The sequence below is a fragment of the Mus caroli genome, unplaced genomic scaffold (assembly GCF_978045245.1).
Source record: "Mus caroli unplaced genomic scaffold, Mus_caroli_1 scaffold_3, whole genome shotgun sequence".
NCBI lineage: Eukaryota > Metazoa > Chordata > Mammalia > Rodentia > Muridae > Mus > Mus caroli.
In genome coordinates this window covers 32,497,648-32,515,000 of record NW_028227258.1, presented here as the reverse complement: position 1 = coordinate 32,515,000, position 17,353 = coordinate 32,497,648, and the positions used below count along the sequence as shown (strand labels likewise).

Here is a 17,353-nt window from a genome sequence, read left to right as displayed (position 1 = left end):
CTAACTGTAACTTAAAAATATTTTATATTGCCGGGCGTGGTGGTGCACGCCTTTAATCCCAGCACTCGGGAGGCAGAGGCAGGCGGATTTCTGAGTTCGAGGCCAGCCTGGTCTACAAAGTGAGTTCCATGACAGCCAAGGCTACACAGAGAAACCCTGTCTCGAAAAACCAAAAAAAAAAAAAAAAAAAAAAAATATATATATATATATTATATATATATATATATATATTTTATATGCAGGCTATTCTTATTAGAATAGGATAATTTTTCATTGCAGTTTTGATTTCTGTTGACAAGTCATGGTGAACTCATTTTCCTATATCTGTTAGCTATTTGCTATTCAATATACAACATTTGTATATTGTTTATAGAAGTCTTTGTTTAGAGTTTAAGGCTAGTCTGGCTGAATAAGAAGCTTTAGACCAGAGAGAGACATTATCACAAAAAAGAAAAAAAAAAAGACAAAAATTGAGCTTTGCATAGCAGTGTACATGGGGTACGGATTCTTGAAGGAAAGAAAGAGTTAGGGAGAAAGGAATAAAAGCTGGCAGGCAGGCCCACTTGATCATTTACCTTTCCTGTTGGTTCTGTTGTAGTGTTGAAATTGAACCCGTTCTTCACAGGTGCTAGGCAAGCTCGCTACCACTGCATTATACCATTTGTCACTTTAAAGGCCAGTTGATTGGGTGCTGGTTGTCTAACTTTATCTTACCATCTCTTGTCAGATGAACACTTTGCCTGTGTTTCTCCTATTCTGTATGTGGTCTCTGTTGATTGTTTCTTTTTCTATGTAGAAAGTTCTTTGTTTCTTAGAACACCTTTTATTAATTTTTTTTTATTGTCCCTTGCTTTTGTGTCATATCTTCTCCAGAATGGAGTCAGTTATTTCTCAGCCCTCCAATAAAAGGAATATGAAAATATATCCTATTTCATCAGTTACTTGGAGATCATTGGTGACCTTGGCAAGAGCAGTTGCAATGGAATAGTATGTGTAGAAGCCAATTCCGAGTGAATTAAATAATGAGTGAGAGGTAGGAAAGTAGATCTAAGGCTAACTCCTAAAGTGTGTGTTTCTTAGTCACCTACCTCCCCCACGGCAACCCCTGCCCTGCACAGGGATAATAATCAAATCAGGACTTCACACTCCCTGGCCAAGTTCTCTACCACTGACCTGTATCACCAGGCTGGAAACAGATACTCTCTTTTCTTTTCCCCACAAAAAGACTTTTCACTAGCAATGACCTACTGTCTGTTGTATATCAAAATAGGACTGTGAATATAAGAGGCAAATTCTTGATCTCACAGAACTTACGTGCTAATGAAGTAAGACACAACAAACAGATAAGTACTCGGAAGGCTCAAGTGGTCTCAGTAAGTAGATAGCTATGTGAGGTGGCAGTACAATGGGCTTGTCCAGAAGTTTTATATAGGTAAAGTCAGCCTTCGCTGATAATGTGACACTGGAGCAGAGATGAAAATGCTGTGCCAGTACCTAGGGGAAAAGGAATTTGTGGCAAGAGACCGTGGCCAGTTTGTAGAATAGTGAGGAGAAGTGAGTGAGTGAGGTCGAAGGGAAGTGACAGAAAGTGAGGTCAGAGAGCAGACAAGAGTCCTGGGCAGGCAGGGCCATGCACAATATCACACAGCTGCCATGGACACCAAGAGACGGGGGAAATTAGAGGGTTTGGATCAGTGAAACAGCATTGGCCAGCTGTGGAGAATTTACTAGGAGAGCGGGTGCAATACTTAAAGTGTTTATTCTTTTTCCTTAGTTTTTAATATTATGTGTATGGGCATTTGCCTGCATGTATGTCTGCATCACTTGCATGTCTGGTGTCCAGGGAAGCTAGAAGAGGGTGTTGGATCCCCTGAAACTGGAGGTACAGGTACAAGTTGCCATATCAATGCTAGGAGTTAAAGGATAGATACAGCTTTTAGTTGCTAAGCTATCTCTCCAGCCTCTTGTTTTGTTTTGGAATCAGGGTCTCACTGAGTAGCTGTTTGGCCTGGTACTCACTGTACTGACCAGGTTGACCCCGAAGTCACAGATCTGCCTACCTGTCTCCAGAATGCTGAGATTAAGAGCATGTGACACTACACCTGATTTCTTTATTGTGGATTTGACAAAGCCTAGAGTTACCTGGGAAGAGGGAACCTCAATTGAGAAACTAATCAGATGAGATTGTTGATTGATACGGGTAGTGCCATCCCTGGGCAGACAGACCTAACCTGTGTAAGAGCGGCAAGCCAGTAAGGATTGTTCCTTCCTGGTCCCTGATCCAGTTCCTTGAGTTCCTGACCCAAATTCTATCAGGATAGGACTGTGATTGCTTTTGGTGATGGTGTTTAGCAACAGAAGGCAAGTTAGAACAGTACAGAGTGTGCCTGTCGTTAGGTTTTGATTTCGGGGGAAGCTGCAGCATGACTTACATGCTGATGTAGTGAGAATAGCATTGGATTAATTGTATGGTGGTTCAGATCTGTGTAAATGTTACGTCTTGCACTTGGAAGGAATATCTTGTGAAATGTATGTCAGCTATGGATAACCCTAAGTCCAAAGCATAAGAGAAAACTGGTCAGACCTTGGGTGTGCTGGAATATAGTTTGCACAGTCCATGCATGAGATGGGGTTTGCATGGAACCCCTTAGAATGGGAACTTACCTTGAGAACCAAGTCCTCGTAATGGGACCAGTCCAAACCAGACAAGATCGGGCGCGCTCAGGGTGCTTTGGCCGTAGACCCAGTCCAAGTCAGAATGCTTCTCACTTCACTATAAATCCCAGTCTTTATCTTCTGTACTTTACAGTGTTGTTTAGTAAGTTTTTTCCTTTCCTCTGCTTTTTTGTGAAAATTTTATAGTTCTTTGCTCCCACCGTGCTTGGATAGTTACTTCTGGAGGTTCTTGGAAATCAAACTAATAGAAAAAGAAGCATGAGAACATTTTAGATAGTGATTTTCTTTTTTCTGGACAGGTGATTTCTCCAGGACAAAAGATCTCTGCATTGAGCCCTGCACCTACTTTTTCTTTCAACACAAGAAATGAAGACTCTGTGCTTGAGTTCTCTGAGGAGTCTCTGAAAACAAGAACTCTCCCTGGTGACCTTCACTTTCTCAGCCATATCTGTGAGAGTGTGCTGGGCAATGGATGTCAGGGAACCCACACTGGCTCTTCCCTTGGACTTTTTCTGTCTTGGATGCTTTCCCAAGTGCACCTTCTTCTCTAGTTCTTGCTTCCTTCTCAGCTGTCTCTTCACTGCCTGTGAAAGTGTCCCTACCTACCCTACCGTCCGCTGTCACAGTACTTCTTGTTGACCTTGTGTAACCTTTTCATCTCTGCTTTGGGCACCTGTCAGTGTCAGAACTCCTCAGTGACTGCTCTCCTCCAGCATTCCTCTCAGGCCATTTTGACTTTTCTGCTTCTTGAAAAGTATTTTATTCAATAGAATCTCTTCCCACTAACTGCTGTTTTCTGATAATTTCATTAATGTATTTTTTTTCTTGGTTGTGAGTGGATGATTAATATAAAAAAGAAATAATTTAATGTAAATCAGTAGTTGAACTAGAGATGGCTTCATGGTTATGTCTGGTTGAGGCCAAAAAAAAAAAAAAAAAGAAAGAAAGAAAGAAAGAAAAGGGGGGCAGGGTAGGAGGAGATGTGAATGGAGTGGGTATGAGGTGGGATTCTTGTAATCCTAGCACTCAAGAGACAAGGCAGGAGGATCAGTACTTGAAGCCTAGCTTGGACTAGCTGGGGCAAGGGTGGGGGAGTGTCTAGGAGAGCGTCCTCTGAACGCAGTCAAGGGGCAGTGGAGTGGAAGGGGTTTTCACAGGGATGAGTCTTAGCTCTGGAATAGAGTTTTATTTCTGTCACCGTTTCTGTTTTTTTGTTTGGTTTTTTTTTTTGGTTTTTCGAGACAGAGTTTCTCTGTATAGCTGGCTGTCCTGGAACTCACTTTGTAAACCAGGCTGGCCTCGAACCCAGAAATCCGCCTGCCTCTGCCTCCCGAGTGCTGGGATTAAAGGCGTGCGCCACTACTGTCACCGTTTCTTAATTCAGTTTTGGATTATCCCCTAATACTTCAACAAAGAATATTCTTTGGCTCACTGCTATACTACCCAAGTGATCATCAAAATTTATTTCCTATTAAATAGACTGTGTCAACTATGAAAGAATCTGTAATATTTTTAGATAAAACTTTAATAATGTATAAATCCTATGCAGTTTTGATGATTCATTAATGTATTTCTGCTTTTTGCTTTTTTAGCAATTTCTCTATTCCAATAGCTGCTGATAGAAAGGAGGAATTATAAAACTCATTTAGACAAAAGCTCACAAAAAAGTGGTAATTTTACAAATAAAGCTAAAAATCTTTTGTCGTGAAAGATATAATTCATAAATCACATTATGTGAGCTCTGAGTTTTGCAGAAGGAATGTGAATAGATATGAACTCACTCTGTGTTTTCTTTGACTGACACTTGGTACAAACTACACTCTAGACCTCTGTTACCTCATCTGTAAAATGGGGATGATACAGCTTTTCTCGGATTTAAATGCTTTGAGTGTTCTATAAATATAATGAGTAATTAAAGATACTTAGCTCAATAAAAGGAAAGAGAAGGACTTATATTTGTTAGCTTCATAAGAGTCTTCAAATCTATAAATTAAAATTTGAGTCTTTAGATTTTGATATTAAAGCATTTACTTTGTGAGGGAGCTAGAGACTTACATTATTTTCTATTTTACACAGAAAGTCAGAACTGTCCGCTCTTGACTGTACCCACTGCCTTCTAGAGCCTGGTGATGATTGGTGGAACATTTGTATTAACTCAGCATTATGTTTTCTTTCAGGATTGAAAAACATTGGTTTTCAGGACAGTAAGAACCTCCAAAGGTTTCCGTTTCTAAGTGGAGCCTCAGTTCCCTTTGCCACTCTGCCACCTGATGATGGGCCGGCTGTCTTCGATCCCTGTTCATTTATGATTGATGATGACGCGCGAGAGCCTTCTGGTTCTTCCATGTTGAACCTGTGTGAAGAGTCAGGTCTTTCATTGGACCTTGGACTTGAGGGCCAGGGTGGGACTCCAGGAGGTATTTCACTGCTTCCTAAGAGTCCTACTCAAAGCAAGTGGCTGAAATATCAAAACCCAGCCCAGTGCAACTCAACTGCTCCGAACAGACTTGCCAGCGAGGTGACCGAGGGCCTCTTCACCGAGGTGGTGTCTGGCTTGCATTTTAGCCACACAAGTGAGAGTGAAAGTTCTGTTGACCCTGTGCACTTGCAGATGATGAAAGGCTTGCTCCATCAACAGCAGCAGGATTGTAGCAGTCAACATGTGGTTTCCAGAAAGAAAGCTCTTTCTCTGAATTTAAATCAGACTTCCAAGACTCAGGAACTTGAGACTGTGTTAGGAAGCTCTGCCAGCAAGAACTGCAGAGTCAAAGATCTACAGGTGAGGTTGCCTCATGTGCGTTTTCACCCTTAGTTACTGTATGGATTCCAACAGAAGATACGCAATATAGCTTGGAGACAGTTTACTTTTTGATCAGATAGTTATTTCGTATACCTTTCCCAGTACTTATGAATATTGAATTATATATTTGAAAGTCTCTAGTTACAGTACTGGCCATATAAAAAGTATTTAATAAATTTTAGCTATTATCTCTCTTTCTGCCATGACTTCCAGTACTGATCTCCCTGTGATTGTTTTTACTTTTGACTATCAAATCAATCTTGCTGATTGAATTATTAAAGATAAGGCACATACATCTATTCCAAATTTGCTATGAGTCATTATCATACTCATGACAGAAATAGAAATGTAATGTGATCCATTTGTAGTAAAACATATTCAAAATCATATTAAGAGGCTGATGAAAAGAATTAAAAGTGTCATGTCACGTCATTCAGGCTCTATCTGGTTTCTTATTTTAGACCATAAAACAACTTTCATGGATTCTAAAAATCAAAAGTACAATTCGTATATTTTCAGTGTACATGAAAAACAATTTGTTGGTTAAACAGTGATTTTTTTTTTAAGTTATAATAGGTCAATTCATTCTATTTCAGGAGATAAATAATTCTGATCTGTGCTTCCCAAATGGGCAGAAAATAATATCAGCTTATCTCCCACAAAGGCAAGTTCACATCCCCGCTGTTTTCCAGTCTCCTGCTCACTACAGGCAGGTCTTTACGTCTTCCATCATAGGTATGGCTGTTACGTTTTTATTCTGATGAAATTACTTGGTGTGAGTATTGAACTACAGAAATGCATAATGCTTTCTGGGTTTTCATAGTCACCGCTGGAGATTTGGTTTGCATGTCTTTAGTGCCTATCAGTGCCTTTGTTCTAATGTTAGATCAAAACTGAGCTTTAAAAGAGGGACATTGCACAAGTTTTTTAAATTCTGACTTTTACTTATTAAGATAGAAGCAAATGAACCCATTACATTTAAATGGAAACTTTTTTAAGATTTATTTATTTATTTCATGTATATGAGTATACCATTGCTCTCTTCAGACACACCAGAAAAGGACATCAGATCCCATCACAGATGGTTGTGAGCCATCATGTGGTTGCTGGGAATTGAACTCAAGATCTCTGGGAGAGCAGTCGGTGCTCTTAACCACCGAGCCATTTCTAAATGGAAACTTTTAAGTATGATGAATAATTAGGTCTGAATGTTTTGAGGTATAAGAACAAAATTTGCCTTTTGAAACATTAATTGTTATAACCTGCCTGTTACCCTAGCTCATTGGAGACTGCTGGAGATTGAGAGTTTGAGACACAGTAAACCTGTCTTAAAAACTACAATTACAATAAAGTAAATAAATAAATGATGTGGTTTCTAAAAGCACAATATTTATATGTATTGGACTATTACAGTGAGGGACTACAGAGACGGCTCAGCTATAAACGTGCTTTATAGGGAGTATAATAGAGTGTGATAGACCAGGACGTAATACAGCAGTATCGGATACATTATTTGGATGGCATTGAGGCTGGTTTGTTTTGTTTTGTCTTGTTTTTGTCCCAATTTGGCAAAGTTAAGACAATGTTAAAGTACAAAAGGGATGTTAGCGAGTTGGAGTTCAGGCTCAGTAGTTAAGAGTGCTCATTACTCTGTCAGAGGGCCCAGATTCAATTACTGACACCCACATAGATGTGCACAACCATCTGTAGCTCTGGCTCCAGGGGATCCAGGGAATGTCTTTTGATCTCAGTGCCACTGGACACATTTGATGTGCTTACATACATGCAGAGAATCACAAACATAAAGTAAAATAAATCTTTAAGTTAATGGATGTTACAGTATTGTGTTAATAATTGACTGCTAAAACGCTGTTTTCAAATTGACTAAACATTTGATACAAATATAATTTTGTATTTAATTTTCAGTTGTTTTTGTTTTGTTTTTTGTTTTCTTTTTTGGTAGAGCATCTGAATATATTGCTGTTTGAATTGGCACAAAGGCTGTATAAAGCACTTTCCAAAGTTGACATATCCTTTTATATATCGTCAAAAGGAGAGACAATGAGAAATGGAAAAAATAATTCACCATCCTGCCACCATAATCAACCTGCCAAGCTTGTCATGGTTAAAAAAGAAGGTCCAAATAAGGTATTGCTTCTGCTCTCTCCCCACACTGCCTTATGCATAGTTTAGGTTCTTGGACACTGAGACATGAGTTTTCTTTGTGGTATTAATAATCATAAACATAATCATAATAATCAGTACTTTTTAATGAAATAAATGATCTGTGTGTGTTTCAGGATTCAAAAATATAAATTAAAGTTAGCCTTCAAACTTCTTAGGAACTCACTGCACAGTAGTGGATGAAAACAGATATAGTGAAGAAAATGACACATACAAGATAGGAAGGATTTGCCTAAGCTACAGTGTTAGCACTGAGAAGTGGGGTCCTCTGCCTCAGGGTCTAGAAAATGCTGAAATAAGATAGAAAGAAATGAAGGTTGAAAGTTGCTGTACCAGCACTAGACAAGGCCAAGCAAGTAGAAAACCATGGTGACCTAATGTGTATTCCTAGTATCACAAAGAGGGTTAGTAATATGTTGGTAGCTTTCACTCATTTGCACAACTGCTTTTGCCTATAATAGCAATAAAATAATTTCACTATTTGTATGCATCATTAGTTGAATATGTAAATTTGACTTTAAAAAGTCAAAAGCAAGAATTCATAAATAATAGTATGGCCATAGATCAAAATAAATGGCCATCAACATCTTTGTGTTCTTTTCAAGATTATTTGCTACATGTTTGCATGTTCATGCTATGCTGTTTGTTAAAAGGGTTAGGTTACAGAGTATAAAATGCACCATTTAGTGAACTTTGTTTTAAGAAAACCTGTATGTGTGTGCATATGTAGAAAAAAATACAAAAGTATTGCCAGTAGTAGTTTCTGGTAGATGTTAAGTTGTCTAGTGAACACTTAACTAGAGAACAATACATTACTTTAAATACATTCTTTTTAAAACTGCACATGAGTGTTTTGCCTTGCCTGTGTGTCTGCGTGAGGCTGTCAGGTCCACTGGAACTGAAGTTACAGACCCCTGTGAGCTGCCGTGGGTGCTGGAACTGAAGTTACACACCCCTGTGAGCTGCCGTGGGTGCTGGGACTGAAGTTACAGACCCCTGTGAGCTGCCGTGGGTGCTGGAACTGACGTTACAGACCCCTGTGAGCTGCCGTGGGTGCTGGGACTGACGTTACAGACCCCTGTGAGCTGCCGTGGGTGCTGGGACTGAAGTTACACACCCCTGTGAGCTGCCGTGGGTGCTGGAACTGAAGTTACACACCCCTGTGAGCTGCCGTGGGTGCTGGGACTGAAGTTACAGACCCCTGTGAGCTGCCGTGGGTGCTGGGACTGAAGTTACAGACCCCTGTGAGCTGCCGTGGGTGCTGGAACTGAAGTTACACACCCCTGTGAGCTGCCGTGGGTGCTGGAACTGACGTTACAGACCCCTGTGAGCTGCCGTGGGTGCTGGGACTGAAGTTACAGACCCCTGTGAGCTGCCGTGGGTGCTGGGACTGACGTTACAGACCCCTGTGAGCTGCCGTGGGTGCTGGGACTGAAGTTACAGACCCCTGTGAGCTGCCGTGGGTGCTGGGACTGAAGTTACAGACCCCTGTGAGCTGCCGTGGGTGCTGGGACTGAAGTTACAGACCCCTGTGAGCTGCCGTGGGTGCTGGGACTGACGTTACAGACCCCTGTGAGCTGCCGTGGGTGCTGGGACTGAAGTTACACACCCCTGTGAGCTGCCGTGGGTGCTGGAACTGACGTTACAGACCCCTGTGAGCTGCCGTGGGTGCTGGGACTGACGTTACAGACCCCTGTGAGCTGCCGTGGGTGCTGGGACTGAAGTTACAGACCCCTGTGAGCTGCCGTGGGTGCTGGAACTGAAGTTACACACCCCTGTGAGCTGCCGTGGGTGCTGGGGATTGACGTTACAGACCCCTGTGAGCTGCCGTGGGTGCTGGAACTGACGTTACAGACCCCTGTGAGCTGCCGTGGGTGCTGGAACTGAAGTTACACACCCCTGTGAGCTGCCGTGGGTGCTGGGGATTGAACCTAGGTTCTCTTAAGCACTGTGCCATCTTTTTAGCCCCTTAAATACATTTTACAATAATATTTATTTCTTTATTTTTATTGAATGTGTATGTGTGGATGTCTGCATATATATGTATTCACCTTATACATACCTAGAGCCCATAGAGGCCAGGAGAGAGTGCTGGATCCTCTAAGTCTGGAATTACAGGTGATGATGAGCTGTCAGGTGCTTGCTGAAAACTAAATCTGGGTCTTCTGCGGAGCAATGAGTACTCTTAAGCTCCCTGGCTTCTTGAATAAGTTTGTTCTCAGAATAATATACTCTTGATGAAGAAAAAAATCAATAGGAAAGTAATACTTTATAATTTTAATACATGTTTAAATTAATTAGAAAGTTTATTTCTTGGAATACATTAATAACAGGCAGACTTTATAAATTGCTTTGCAAGTATAGTGCAGAAAATGGTACACAAATAAAAATAGGGTTGTTTTCACTAAGTTTTAATATGCATAGTAGGCAAGCACTTACTACTGAACCCTTAAATTCTTTATATCTTCTTCCTGCTTAGGGCCGTCTCTTTTATACATGTGATAAGTCAAAAGATAATCAATGTAAATTTTTCAAATGGCTTGAGGAAGTGACTCCAGGACAATTACCACAGAATAAGTCTCAATCCAACATGATTTTTAATGATATTAAGAGTATTGGCTCATATTTAAGAAGTCAAAAGGTACCAGTCTATGAAGAATGCCAGCTTTTGTTGAGGTATGTTTTATGGTATCGTACCATTCCCTATAATTATATCAGAAAGTAGCGACCCTGGGGTCAGTCCCAGAGTCTTGCACATGCACAGTCATTGTACTAATAATATACATTTCAAACCCATCAATGGTTTTAAAAGAAATTGAGATGGAGAAAGCATGAAGAAGGCAACTTCCAGTCCTATAATTTTAAATGGAAGTAAAGCTTTGAAGTTTCTCTGATCCTCTCTAAGCATCAAGTGATATTAACAATGGACCAACAACTGGCAAAGACAGTGTGCTTTGTTTTCTTCCTCGCTTTTTCTTTTTCCTTCCCTCCCTCCCTCCCTCCCTCCCTCCCTCCCTCCCTCCCTCCCTCCCTCCCTCTTTCCTTCCTTCCTTCCTTCCTTCCTTCCTTCCTTCCTTCCTTCCTTCCTTCCTCCTTTCCTTCCTTCCTTTCTACTCATGGATGTTCACAAATCCAGGGGAAACCCCACTTACAAATACAGCAACAGTAACAACTCTTTAGCAGTACAGGAGTCAGTCGTTCCCAGGCTTGAATTGAGAGCCGATAGGATGATAGAGTGTTAGGTTTTAGAAGCAGAACTTTATAAAGATGGCTCCTTAAAGAGGTAAAGATAGTGATAGTTTGCATGGGCATTTAATAACTGATTGAAAATGTATAGATGCCAGGGTCTTTCCTAAATCCTCATAACAATAATGTATAAGAAATTATTCAAATTTTACAGCTGTAAATGTAATTTTTTTTTTTTTTTCGAGACAGGGTTTCTCTGTGTAGCCCTGGCTGTCCTGGCACTCACTTTGTAGACCAGGCTGGCCTCGAACTCAGAAATCCACCTGCCTCTGCCTCCCGAGTGCTGGGATTAAAGGCGTGCGCCACCACGCCCGGCCTGTAAATGTAATTTTATTTGCCTGATATAGTTGTCATCTTGGAGGCTTACTGCTGAATATGCTCATTCTTTCTAGTTCTTTCTGAACTCTGGCTAGCTGGGTCACCTCAGCTGTTGTGGCTCAAACTCCTTTCCAAGCTGACTGATTCAATTTGGCTTCTCTCAGCTTCTCACTGATTTGCTTTGCTTGGCCTCAAACTAACTCTGGCAATTTGTTCTAATCTTCTGGCTTGTTCTTATTTTCTGGCTTCACCTGCCTCTACTGAGCTGCACTGACTTCATGACCTCAGAAGTGAACTCAGCTCTACTGCACTGCACTACTGCCTGCATTGACTGCCAGCTCACTCACCTCCAAACTCACTGACAACTGGCTTTCTCTCCCTGCCCTGCTCTTACATAGCTTTTCTCCTAAGACTTGGGCATATCCTATTTCTGACTTATTCTGTCAAATCTTTCCTGATTTGTCACTTTGTCTGCCCCTCAATTAAATGGCCTAGTTTGGGACTAAAGGTGTGTACCAAAGAATTCCAGCCAGAGGGATTAAAGGTATATACTAAGGGTATGTCTGCATTCCAGCCCAATCAAACAGATCTAGAAGGTCTTTGGATATGATCAGAGCAGCCATTTTGGTGGAGTAAAATTCCTCTACATACAGCCATATAAATTTATATAGTCTAGCTTTCTAAATTGTTTTTCTGCTTTGATTATTGTTAAAGCTGGTGACAGATCTGTGAATTATTCTCTTTGATAGAAAATGTTTATAGTTTACAACATCTATGAAAGTAAATAAACATGTACAACTACAGTTCTTTCCTTTACACGGTGTGTTAAGTATTAAAATAATTCTTCTTTAACATTCAAATTCATTTTTAAAAGATTTTAATAAATTATTTATGCATATGGTACATGTCAGTGTGTATGTATGTTCATGTTTATATTTGTAGAGGTCAGGAAAGGTTATTGAGTCCACTGGGGCTGGAGCTACCAGTGTTGGTGAACTGCCAGGTATGAGTGGGAGCCAAACTCAGGTCTTCTGAAGGAGCAGAAGTGTTCTGAGCCTGAATAGTCTCTTAGCCCCTCAAATTCACTGTCACTTTTTTTGTTTTTTGTTTTGTTTTCAGGAAAGGATTTGATTTTCAGAGAAAACAGTATGGTAAACTAAAGAAGCTTACAACTGTAAATCCTGAATTTTACAGTGAAACGAAAAGTAAGATTTATCTTAAGCTGAGTCGGAAGGAGAGCTCTTCAGTTTATAATAAAGGTTGGTGGATTGGATCAAGTTCATGATTAAGCTCTGTAAAGCTGAGGATTTTGGTCAAGATGTAGCTCTGCAAATCTTTTATATTAAAGAGAATTCCTAAAGTTTATCATTTAATAGTGCTATATCATGAAAGTTGTAATATAATTGTTTCTAAAAATCATACTTAAAATTTTAAAATTAAAAAAAAAATTATTCCAGAAGCCACTTTATTGAAAAGTTACACTGAACTCTTGGTATCATATATATACAATAATGTGATTTAACTCTACTTTGTCCTAATGTTGAAAATAAATTGAAAATGTGATGTTTGTCATTACTTCTTTTATTGTTTGTGCAGCACTGGATCTCAACTTTCATAGTTTGAAGTAAACTCCTTTTAAACATATATTTTTAAAGGCCTTTAGGTATACTGAAGTAGATTAGTCATCACCCTTGTTCTTGGGCCTAGTTTTCTCTCTGCTCCCCATACAGCTGGGTTGCTGTAAGGATACAGCTGGGTATGCTATAAGGAGTTTTATATTTTCTTGTAGATATGGAAGAGTTTCTTTTGGATATAATCCTTGTAATAGAAATGTTGCATAGTAGGCCATGAAAATGTTGCATACATCTTTATCTTAGAGTTCCAAACTGATGTCCATAGTGGTTTTAACCAAGTTTAGTCCTGGAACAAGAGAGCTTGCAGATCATCCTACTCATGTGCCTGCAGGTTTAGTTGGCACTTTTCTCCAGTGATTTCAAAATGCTTATTAGCTACGTGCTTCTCACCCACTTTACTTGTAGGTTTTAGCGATCCTATTTAAAAGATGTTTATGTATTCATGTTATTCCTTAGTTGGTCATTTATACTGTGAATATCTGCTCATGTAGCAATCTTTTTATTTAAAGGCTTTTCTAGACTTCTTTTAAAGTTAACTGGGAGAAATCAAGCCAAGGTGGTGCACGTGTTAGGAAGGCACTTTACCACCCATCTCTTGCTTTTTTAATTTTCTTTTTTTTTTTTCTTTTTTTTTTTTTCTTTTTGAGGCAATGTCTTTGTGTTTTAAACTCACAGTTACCCCTGCCGCAGCCACCTGCGTGCCGGGGTTAATGGTAGGAATCTCCATGATGGGCTTCTGTGAGTTAATTATGTATCTTTGTCCCAACTTCATACACACTGCTTACATTACTGTCTCTTCTTAAGTCCTAATCAGACTATACAAAGTTTCTTTCATTTCCAGAAGTTATTATCAACACTTTGTATTTCCATGTGCATTTTAAAAACATCTGATACAGTTTTATTTAAAAGCAGCTGTTGGGTTTTTGATGGAAGTTGAATCTCTAAATCAAGTTCACAGGGGTTCCAGTATGCAGGCGGAACTGGGACTAGCTGAGTAAGGTGGCTTTCTCCTTTCCCCGTGTGGGCTCAGTAGCAATGCTTCTATCTGCTCGGTAAATACTGTTTTATAATCTCTGAGCTCCATAACAGACCTTACTTAAAACTTTCCTTGTTTGTGGGGGGCAGGATCTCATCTCACCCTCCTTACTGCCCGGATTAAAGTCATGCATCTATGTGTCCAGCTTGTAGCATCCTACACTGAAGTTTTACAGATCCCTGTAGAAATCATTTGCTCAATGTATGCATACTTTACATTTTCTAAAACTTACATGGTTCGTATTTTTTTGTTCTCTTGATCCATTTTGCCTGAAGGTTGTTTATTTTGTTAGTCTTGTGAATTTCTTGTCTTCATTGATCCAAATATCAACAAATTGACCTTGACATTTTGTTTTATTTACTTATTTTTATAAACAAAAGAAATTGATTGTACTTCCGGTGGTTTCAAAGTCTAGATCAAGGTCGGGGAAGGCTACTTTCTTGCTCTCCCGTGAGGCTGCTTTGAGTTCTCACGTGGTCTTGGTACCTCGTAAGACCACACCTTTGATGTGATGATTGCTTTAAGATTGGAGGTTTCGTTTTGTTTTATGCTTGTTTCTGTTTACTTTTGTTGTTCCTGATGTGTTTTCTTCAGATCTCTTTGCTTTTGCAAGATTATTACACCATTCTTTTCACACATCTTAAGGCAGATACTTGGCTTGAAGATTTTGAGGTTTTTCCTTTACTATACTTGTCATGGTCTTAAGCATTCCTCAAGTACCAACATGCTTTCATTGAATACCTTTTTTTCATTACAATTTCCATCTGTGCCCCTGTTCCTGAATAACAACTCGGAGGCTTCTATTTTTAAGAAATTCCTAGGCCTTAAGCTATGCTTGTTCCTCGACTAGCTTGTAGCACAATTAACCCGTTTATACTAGTCTATGCCCGCTGTATAATTGGTTACCTATCTTCAGTTTCTTATGTCCAGCTCCCTCCAAGTCCAGGTGGTGAATCTTTGCCTTTCCCAGAGTTCCTCTCTCTTTCTGCCAGATGCCCCACCTTCTAATCCTGCCTTAGTGATGCTTCCACACAGTACACAAGAGATTATCCCTACATAATTGTTTTAAATTGTCCATTGGATTTCATCTTCAACCTATAGGTTATTTCAGTCTTTAGTATTCAGACATTTAGGGACTTCTGTTTTATGCTTTTACTACTAATTGCTGGCCTTGTTGTTTTATGGGCAAAGATGATAGTTTTTATGCTATCACTTTTTTTTTTTAAGATTTATTTATTATTATATGTAAGTACACTGTAGCTGTCTTCAGGCACCCTAGAAGAGGGCATCAAATCTCATTACGGATGGTTGTGAGCCACCATGTGGTTGCTGGGATTTGAACTCGGGACCTTTGGAAGAGCTGTCCGTGCTCTTAACCACTGAGCCATCTCTCCAGCCCCTATGCTATCACTTTTTAAAATTAGTAAGAGTCTTTGTTTTTGTTTTAAGACAGATTCTCGCTATATATTGAGGCCACGGTGTACTTTTTTAGCCTTCTGAGTCATGGGATTACAGACCTGAACCACCCCATCCAAACTTTCAAGGTTTTCTTACTGGCTTAGTGCATGAGAAATATATATTGTTGAGCTATTGGGTACAGAGTTCTTTAAGTGCCAGATCACATCTAGTGTTGTCTGCCTAGATATTAATTAGCTGTGTGCAATCAAGGAGGGTGAGTTGAATTCTTTTGTTATGGCACACATTTTTTTTTTTCTTTTTCATTGAATCTTACAGATTAAAGCAGTTTTATCAGATAAAAACATGTTTTAAGTTATTACCTTCTTGGTAAATTAAAACATTTTCATGATATAGAGATTCTTCAACTACAATACTCTTTAGTTAAAATGTTTTATCACTATAGATATATCAGATTTATTGTTACTAATATTTACTTGATAAGCTACACTTTCTATCTATTTGTTGTTATAACTTTGTTTCTTATAAAAATTTTAGCCGGGCGTGGTGGCGCACGCCTTTAGTCCCAGCACTCGGGAGGCAGAGGCAGGTGGATTTCTGAGTTCGAGGCCAGCCTGGTCTACAGAGTGAGTGCCAGGACAGCCAGGGCTACACAGAGAAACCCTGTCTCGAAAAAAAAAAAAAAAAAATTACTTATAAATAGGTTAAGCTCAATTAACTAGATTTATTTATTTATTTATTTTTGTTTTTTTGAGACAGGGTTTCTCTGTATAGCCCTGGCTGTCCTGGAACTCACTTTGTAGACTAGGCTGGCCTCGAACTCAGAAATCCGCTTGCCTCTGCCTCCCATGTGCTGGGATTAAAGGCGTGCACCACCACCGCCCAGCAATTAACTAGATTTATTATGATTGATAAATTTGTATGTTTCAATAGACTTGTACTTTTGTTTATTTTACTATTTCTTATGCTTCTTTATTTCTATTTTATTTTATTTGTTTTTGAGATGGGGTCTTACTATATACTCTTGGTTAGCCTCGAGCTTGCCATGTAAATCAGGCTGTCCTTGAACAAAGATCCACTTGACTCTGTCTCTGAAGTACTGGTATTAAAAGTGTGCACCACCATGCCTCCCTATGCCCCTTCCTCTTTTTTAATTATAAAAGTTAAAAAAAAATTGTTTGGGAGTGTTTTGCCATGTGGATACTGGAGATTGAACTGGGGCCATCTCGGGGAGTGGTCAGTGTTCTTAATGTCTGAGCCATCTCTTCATCCCACCTTTTAAACAAAAATGATTTGACTATTTTTGTGTGTTTATAAGTGAGGCATACACATGCTGTGGTACCTGTGTGAACGTTAGGGGACAACTTTTAAGTTCTCCTCTACCTTGTTTTGAAAGGCCTCTTGTTTCTGCTGCTGTGCTGCATATGTGAGCTTTTAACCTATTTTGTCTTTGCTACCCAGAATCTTATCCCATGGGAATTCTAGGATTATAGACATAATCTACCTCACCTAGCTTTTTATGTGGGCTCTGATGACCAAACTCAGGCCATCAGGCTTGATCAGCAAGTGCTCTCACCTCTTTGCAGTTGGTGTGTGTTTGTTGAGATGGACTTCTTTATGTAACTCTGGGTGGTTTGGAACTAACCCTGAAGAATAGGCTAGGCTTGGACCCAGAGATCCTACTGCCTCTGCTTCCCCAAGGGCTGCTGGGATTAAAGGTGTATGCCATGCCCAGCAAGAGTTTGTTTGTAACCACCTTTACCTCTTGAGCCATCTCCTTGTCCCTTTGTCTCCTTTCTATGCTCTTTTAAATACTGTTCTACTTCTAAAAATGGGTAACTGATACAAGTACTGGAAAGCATTCACATGCCTTCCTCGTTTGCCCAGACTCTGTCCCTCGCTGTCACCTCACTGCCTCCCTCCCAGCTGATGCTGTCAGAACAAGCTATACTTAAGGTATAGTGTACAGGTAAGCCGGTGAGGAATTACTGTTGTTCGAGTGTCATTAAGCTGACTCTTGAGGTTGATCAGTAGCTTTATTTG

At 39.8% G+C, this 17,353-nt stretch overlaps 1 protein-coding gene across 1 annotated transcript in view; it reads left to right on the top strand.

Moving 5' to 3' along the window:
* The window catches only part of Zgrf1 (zinc finger GRF-type containing 1), a 64,952-nt gene that overhangs the window by 21,361 nt on the left and 26,238 nt on the right, over positions 1-17,353 (top strand). Inside the window, exons 8-13 of the mRNA XM_085835537.1 lie at positions 2,976-3,099; positions 4,854-5,455; positions 6,073-6,211; positions 7,440-7,624; positions 10,140-10,336; positions 12,344-12,483. Coding sequence (XP_085691663.1) covers positions 2,976-3,099; positions 4,854-5,455; positions 6,073-6,211; positions 7,440-7,624; positions 10,140-10,336; positions 12,344-12,483 — 1,387 coding nt within the window. The remainder of the gene's footprint in view (positions 1-2,975; positions 3,100-4,853; positions 5,456-6,072; positions 6,212-7,439; positions 7,625-10,139; positions 10,337-12,343; positions 12,484-17,353) is intronic.